Source organism: Ramularia collo-cygni (assembly GCF_900074925.1).
Source record: "Ramularia collo-cygni strain URUG2 genome assembly, contig: RCC_scaffold17, whole genome shotgun sequence".
Lineage (NCBI taxonomy): Eukaryota > Fungi > Ascomycota > Dothideomycetes > Mycosphaerellales > Mycosphaerellaceae > Ramularia > Ramularia collo-cygni.
This window is the reverse complement of record NW_019716271.1, coordinates 620,623-628,559: the sequence shown is the minus strand read 5'-3', so window position 1 is coordinate 628,559 and position 7,937 is coordinate 620,623. Positions and strand designations below refer to the sequence as shown.

Here is a 7,937-nt window from a genome sequence, read left to right as displayed (position 1 = left end):
AGCCCTTATAATAATAGGATTAATAGAGGTAGCTAGATTAACTAACCTTAGAGAAGGGAGTATAATATAACCTAACTGCTTAGCGTAGGCTTAGCATATATATAACTCCTACGTATAGCGCACATTTAACCTACAAGAATTAGTCTTATCTCTAATCGAGTAATTACGGGTGTCTAATACATTGCTACATCTTTACCCTTATAACTATAGCTATTAGTTTATAGACGAGTTCGATCTAGTTAGCTACTAACCGGCTATTATTAGTAAAAGAGCCCTTAAGGCGGACACCTTAGAAGAGAAACTCCTTACTTTTAATACTACTAAACTAAAGGGCTAAATACCTTACGTAAAGTTAAATATTATCGTGTTTACTATAGATAAAACCTTATTATAAAGGGCTAGAAGGCTCTTAAGTTCCGAGCTACTATCTCCGGCTCGGTCTCTATTACTAATACCGACGAATACTATAACGATTACGGCGAACGTAGTAGCTACGCCCTTTATAGAAGCTAGCGAAGAACCGCTACCGCCTTACGTTAAGATTAAGACGACACTTCTAATAGGGTAACGCCCTATTAAAAGTAGCTTATAGAGCAGCCGTATAATCGATCTATTAAAGCTACTAGAGGTAGTAGATCTTACGAATACGGTAACGAGTAGAGCGAATACGGAAGATACGGCTTCGGCTTCTTAATTAGCTAAAGTAGCTATAGCTACTATAGCTAAGGTAAGGGCTATAAAGGTAAAGGCCGCTAAGGTAAAGGCTATAAGCGTAAAGGCCGCTAAGGCAAAGGCTACTACTACTAAGGCTAAGGTTGCTATAGTATATATAGTAACGAAGGTAGCGAATATAGTAAAGGACGTTATAAGTACTATAATAAACGTTACGAATAGCGAATAGCCTACTTTACCGTTACCTAAGTAGCTAAAGAGAAAGAAGTAATAATAAGAATTACTACTATTAGGTATAAGTCTAAGATTTACTAAAAAGTAGCGAACGCCTTAACGAACGGCTACGAGTAATATTAAGCAATTTCGAGCAAAGTTATTAGAGTATACGGTTATTATAGCTTGTTTAGCCTAAGTTAGCTTAAGTTAGCTTAAGTTAGCCTTAAAATGGCCTTGCTTTTCGTCGTATTTCCTATACTATACCTCTTAAAATATACTAAATAAATACTAAATTATATATATATAATTGCTAGATATAAAGCTTAATAACCTAAGTTTTTAAATAACTAACACTACGCGAGTGCGCCACGAGTACCGTTATAGCTATTGTTTTAGTAAGCTTAACGAGCTTAACTTCAGAATTTGAATTGTCGAAGTGTGAGATCCGGAGCTCCTTACTTTGTGGGACTTGTGGCTGACCCAGCTTCCCTTCTACTTTATTCTCTTCCACAATTTCTACGACAACGACATACACCGAGGATCATCCTCACGCCCACCGTTGGACATACTACGATACTCAAGCAGCCACTTTTCTCTCCTTGCAGATCAACCTCACATCTGGGTGTGTAATCCACTCGTCTGGGTTGACCGAATAGTCGATGCCCTTGTCCTGCGGCTGCAACTCCACCTGATAGTCCCGGATGAGGAGCGCGACGATGCTTCGCACCATTCGGTCGGCGACGTACTTGCCCATGCACTGTCTGGGTCCAAAGCCATAGCGCCACATATTGTACCGCAGCTGCGAAGACGGCGGCTATCAGTAACTGAATGGGAACAACTGCGACGGATTCTCGCTTACCTGAGATGCCTTGATACCCAGGAAACGCTCGGGCATGTACTGGTGGCTGTTGTTTCCCCAGAATGGATTACGCATGTTGAGCCCGTAGGTATCCACGATCACCATCGTCTGCATCAGGTCAGCAAAGTGTCAAATGGTGTCAGGCGGTAATGGTTACTCACGCCTCCAGAGACGACCCAATCGCCCACCTTACGGTCTGTTGGGGGAGCTTGCGGGATGGAAAATGCTTTTACATATCGTCAGCAATAGCAACACCGTCGAACGGGATCCACAATACATACGTGCCACTGGACGCAGACGAGAAGACTCGCTGATACATGCTGCAAGAAACGTGTCGCTTCTGGCAATGTACGCATTCCACGAAGTCTCATCAGCGCCTGCCTCACGCCTCACTTCCTCCGTCAGTCGAGTCTGATCCTGGAGAGATGAGGCCAAATAGATGAAGTTCCACGAAATGGCTCCGGTGGTGACATCCAAATTTGCAAAAAGAGACTCATCTAGTGTTTGGAGCAGCTGTCGAATGTCAGCCAGGCGCTTCAGCATGGGATGGAGGCACTTACCTGCACCTCACTCATCTCCCCCCTCTGAGATTGCTCCCAGAGAGCTGTCATCGGCGCATTCGCCCCTCCAGCCATTGCCTTCTTGTACATGCTTTCGTTAAAGGCCCTCCACTCTTGTTGGAACTCTCCAAGGAGCTTGTTAGCGTTGGTCGGGAGGTACTTTGACAGCCAAAATCTTCCCAGTCCTCCCTTGATGACATATGTGAAGAGCTTCTGGCGGTTAGGGGCAATCTTCCCCAGCCACTGGACGTCGATATCGTCTAGCTCTCCATACAGCAGCGTTGCCACAACCAGGAAAGGATAGAAGCTGAGATCTCGGGCTGGATCGAAGATTCCATGTTGGAAGTCTCCCTTTTTGCGCAACTTGTCGACGAACTTGATGGTCTGCTGGCGAATTATGGGCGCGTCGTTTGCGATTGCCATGTGAGAAAAGGGGACCTCCATCTGCGATCTAAGGCTTTGCCAGGCTTTCCCACTGAGCAGACCGACACATTGCCCAAGAATCTGACTCATGAGGTATCCTGAGTCGTTGTTGATAGCTTTTAGGTGCTGATCGGAATCCTTGAAGACTACTTTGAGATGCTCCGGATCAGAGATGACCCTACGTGGCGGCTGTCAGTATGAAAGTTTCATTCTCAGCATGGCTCATTCAACATACACCTCAGAAGTGGATCCGGACCAGATCCGGTAGATCGAGCCATATTTTGCGAGCCACTCTTCGGCCTTCTCACGACCTTGGAGAAACTTGGCAACGTCTCCATTGCCGTTTGGCCAACGATAGGGCAAGGATGGCATGCTCGCCGTCCGGTTTTCGTTACGGATGATGAACTTCCATTGCAAGTACCACTTGACATGTACAGGGTCAGCGTTGGGTACTCGAATATAAGTTAAGTTGACTCCATACTCACGTCGCAAATGGCGGAAAGAAGGTCGACGACCAGGTTTCTCACGATGGAACGTCCACTGACCAAAAACGCGACCCCTATGGTTGAAATGCTCACACCCCACGCGACTTTCTCAAAGTCGAGGGGTTGCAAAATTGTGCTCGCGTAGGATGCCATGTCTGGTATGTCCCGTGTGGTGATTGTGCAGATGGAAAGCACAAGTAGTGCGGAAAACCCTCATTCTAGATTTCAAGTCGGAACCCGAGGCGTGTGAAGCACGGCTACAAGGCCTGTACGACACCCTGACAAGGAATGAGGATATCATTACTTCGAACTACAACGAGACAGCCTTTACCGGACACCGATCTCGTCCCAATCCAGAGGAGATATACCCGTAGCAGCTGCGAACGCCCGGTGAAATCTTCACAACTCTGCAAGCTGCATCTTACTGAAACACAAACCCACCATGGCGAAGACACCTCCAGTCAAGTATGGCAACGTTGACTATGACGGCAAACCCATTCTTTATGTGGTCAAAGGTGTTCTAATGCACGTCAAAAATCACGTTGGCTCGGCACTGACGAACTTCGCAGCAACGAAAACATCTTACATCAACTACATGAAGGTGTTGATGCTCGCAGAAGAGCTCAAGATAGATTACGACATCTCCGTAGTCGTCACCAAGGATGAGTGGTATCAACCCATTCATCCAGAACGCTATGTCCCAACCATTCGAGACCGATGTGCCGAGACTAAGCAGGATCTCTATGTCTTTGAGAGCACTGCTTGCCTGCAGTACTTGGCTGATGTCTACGACAAAGATGGAGATTGGTGCGGTAGGAATATGAAGGAAAAGGGCGACATCCTGTCCTGGATCGCATACCAGACTGCTGGACTCGRGTACGTGGGCAGCATTTCCCTTTCCGAGGTCACTGGCTCGCGAACCGGCATGAGCGCTGACGGGAATGATAGAGCAACTTCCAAATACTGGCTGTACTTTTACGCTGTTCACGACGAGAAGCTGCCCAAGGCAATCGACAAGTAAGTGGTTCAAACTCTCTACAATACGATCAAATGGCTGATGTATCTCCAACAGGCTCTATGCCAACAAACTGAAGCAGTGGGATATTCTGGAGAAGCGTCTGTCACAGCCAGGCCAAGAATACGTCGCATTGAAAGACCGTCCCACGGTCGCCGACTTGGCTTATCTCCCTTTCGCCATGCCGTACATGTTTGAGTTTATGAAAGTCAAGATTGAGGATTGGCCGAAGATCAAGGCGTGGTCGGATCGGATGCTGAGTCGTCCTGCTGTTCGTAAAGTGTTGGATTTTGCTCCCACGATAGGGAATGAGGAATAGCTTCATCATGACGACTTGATCTCTACTCTAGATAGAATGATAACAACTCCTTTTCTGTCATTCTCGAGTCTTCATGTTGTGTATGGTGTTCTAAAATGGAAAAACTCTAATTGAATCTACTTAAGGGAAAATTCCTCGGCTATATAGTCCTGCCTAAGTTACGTAGCTACTTGAGCCTTAGGCATACATACTTAGTTCTTAAGTGGAGACTTTAAGAACATCCTCCCCTACTAAGTCGTTTTGCCCTTAAAACTATAGGAGTTACTTAAGAGACCTAAGGGGTCCCTATAGGTTATTTTATAGRGCCCTATCGCTTAAGTAAAAGGCTTAGACGTAGGGTTCACTTCTACCTTRCTATAAGCTATATCCTTTATATAGCTAGCGGCTTAGRGYAGCACGTATATAGCGCATACGATTAGCTACTTCGGCTTAAGTAGGTAGTTATAGCGTAGCGGAGCGGGAGTAGTATACGGGGTGCGGGAGCGTCGAGGCGTAATACATATCCGGTAGCTTAAGAGCTGCTAGGGCATATATTAACTCGCCTCTCTTAATCTACTAACCTTCTCCTCCGTATTTATATCTATCTTCCCCTTCCCTAATTAAGTCCCTTAATTAATACTTCCCCTTCCTCTATCTATTATATACGTCTTCTCTTATACTAGCTATATATATTAAGAAGCTATAGGCGATAGGCGTATAACTCGTAGCTAGGCGGAGGGATCTAAGAAGAGCGATAACGGCGATAAGGGTAAGAAGGGTAACGGTTAAGACTCGCTAGTTACCCTAAGCGCGAAATTACTCGGAAAGTAACCTACGGCGAATACTAGTAATATTATTATAAGCTTAAGGCGCTCTTTACGCTCTTATAACTTAGGCGCTATTTTAGGCTTATCTCTAGGTAAGGCAACTTCTAAGCTACGTCTAAGTCTCTCTAAGGCGGATCTCCGGAAGGAGAGGGAACTATAGGTAATTAAGGAAGCTTTAAGTCCTTAATCTCCTAGTTACGGCACTCTAAGCCGTAGTATAAGCGTTTAGCGGAAGCTAGTGCCCGTAATTCCGGCGGTAGCGATAGCTACTCGTATAGAATAYRAGAAGTTCGGGTTCGATTAAGTTAGCGGTTAAGTAAGTAAGGCGAGCCTTCGCTAGGGAAATAATAAGAYATCGTCCTTTAATCCCCTCTTAAACCGCTCCTTARAGAACTTCCCCYRAAGCTTTCGTAGGTAATACGATAGTCTCTTAGTCTTTCGGCCTCGTAGTTAAGGCGGTTTTAATCTAGTAGCTACCTCGGAGCGGCTGCTTATACGGTTAGTAACTCTCTTAGAGCCGAGTGCGATAAGCTTAGATAGTATCCTAGGCTTCTTACGYATTACCGATRCTTAGATACGTAAGGTAATGTTTATCCTAATCCTTCTTAATAGGCGCGTTAGGCTATAAGAGCGCCTTAAGAAGTACGAAATCTATAAGCTAGGCGCTATTATCGAGGCCTTATACTAATATTAGCYRGACGACCTTCGCCCTATCGAATAGAAYACGAATATCGGCTATATRCCTAACTACTTRCTATAGTAGCGTTTAGGCTCTCTTTTTTCTTAAGCGCTAGGCGGAGCGCCTAAGTAGGCTTATAGRTRCCGTYRTAAGACCCGYACGATTAGCCCGTTTAAGGAGTRTCGTTACGGAGGACTTAAGTAGGGAGCTTACGGCAATTGTCTCTAGGGCAATTATTAGTAGGAGTGTAACTTAGCCGACTAAACTATAGTTAAGAGCAGGAAGATATAGACTCCTAGGAAGAAGCCTTAAGCTAGTCCTTCTATTACTCCGGCATCTCGGCGTCGTTAGCTTAATAATACTAGGAGCAGAGAGGTGTCGATTATCTCTATCTCTTCTACTAAGACGAGATTGTCTAGTACTTCTAGTTCTTCTTAGAATAGTAGTCTAAGCTAGTAGCTATTATAGGGCATCTAAGAAGCTAAGATCCTAGACTTAACTAAGGAGGATAAGAAGGAACGATTATAGTAGGCAATTGCCCTCTCTCTTAAGATTACTCGCTCCGGCCCTAGTAGAATCTATCCGCTAGGTTAAGCAAACGCTCCTTAATTAAGCAAGGTTGCTCCGCTAGTCGGCTATTCTTAGGGCCTAACGGTTTTCGGCTTAAGTAACCTCTTCTCTCGTGCTGTCGGATTAAGCGCTAACTAAGTGCTACTAGTTAATAGTCCTAGCGATAAGTATATAGGGCCTAAGGGTCCTATTACTTCGAGTAATATCTAAGAGCGTATAACGACGTTCTAGCGCTACTTAACGAGTGTTTATATAGCGAATACTAATCCTACGCGATCGCTTTAGGACACCGTTAACCGCTTATATACGAGGGCGTAGGCGGCCTTAGACGACTATTAGGATCCGAATACGCCTTAGATCCGGTTCTTATAGGTATAGGCGGCGGCCTTAATAGTGGATTTTAAGAAGAATGCTTAGTAGTTCGGTAGATACAAGCTAAAGAAGTAAGATTAGGTGGCTTAATAAAATTTCCTTATAGTTAGGCATTGCTTAGAGCGTTAGCTATCCCTTTAAGCTAGAACGTTTTTTCTAAGGCTCTATAAAACAACCTCTATTATCTAGCTATCTTATTTGCGAGCGTTGCTTAATCGATAGGAAAATAGAATAAAAATAACAAAACAGTGCTTAAATAATGCAACCGTCTTAATCCTTCCTTAATTTCGTAACTTAGCTATAACCTTGCGACTTAATCGCAAGCTATAGCCTATGTTAGCTAACTTCCTCTATACTACCCGAGCAGGATCTCCGCTTAGGTAGTTAGTAGTAGTTGTCTTATATAGTAGAGGTGTCTTAGTCTTAGTCGCTAGAGGAGTTGCCTTAGGCGGTCTCCCTCTTCGTCGTAGGATCGTTAAGGGCAATTCCTCCCCTACTAGCTCCTTCCTTAGGGCAGCGCTAGGGCTTCTATTCTGCCTTAGGGGTAGAGCTAGGATAGCAATAGGATAAGAAGGTTTAGCACTTAAGTTATTTAGGTTATTACTAGGGATCTAGTTTCTRCTTAAGGGAGCGTTTAGGGGCTAGATTAGATAGCCTTTAGTATTATAGGAGGYACTTAGGCTATCGGTTTCCTATAGTAGGTCTTCTTAGGCCGTAGGTTCTAGCTCTRTTACTCTYTTARGGAGACTAGYAACGAGGTTTTTAACTRCTAGGTTAACTTAGGCATCTTCCCTAGGTRTCGTAGYAGGATTTAGAGGCTAYATAATAGYAGGCCGCTAACTTAGAGGATTCTTTTTTAACTCCTAATAGCGTTTCTTTTTAAGAGTAGCTCGTAAAGCTTCTGCTTGCTTTACGCTCTCTTAACTTGCGCGTAAAACTTCGCTATTGCTTTTCCGGATTT

General features: G+C 44.5%; 2 protein-coding genes; one reads left to right on the top strand and one right to left on the bottom strand.

Moving 5' to 3' along the window:
• Positions 1–1,465: 1,465 nt before the first annotated feature.
• Positions 1,466–3,368, bottom strand: RCC_09400 (related to trichodiene oxygenase cytochrome P450; the record flags this gene model as incomplete). XM_023774642.1 has 7 exons in its annotated part: positions 1,466–1,687; positions 1,748–1,855; positions 1,909–1,973; positions 2,029–2,260; positions 2,308–2,908; positions 2,966–3,153; positions 3,216–3,368. The coding sequence occupies 7 exons, from the start codon at positions 3,366–3,368 to the stop codon at positions 1,466–1,468; spliced, it is 1,569 nt and encodes a 522-aa protein (XP_023630410.1).
• A 289-nt stretch (positions 3,369–3,657) lies between these two features.
• On the top strand, positions 3,658–4,549 carry RCC_09399 (related to glutathione S-transferase GliG; the record flags this gene model as incomplete). XM_023774641.1 has 4 exons in its annotated part: positions 3,658–3,730; positions 3,785–4,091; positions 4,164–4,232; positions 4,288–4,549. 4 exons carry the CDS (start codon positions 3,658–3,660, stop codon positions 4,547–4,549), a joined length of 711 nt encoding a protein of 236 aa, XP_023630409.1.
• Positions 4,550–7,937: the final 3,388 nt, after the last annotated feature.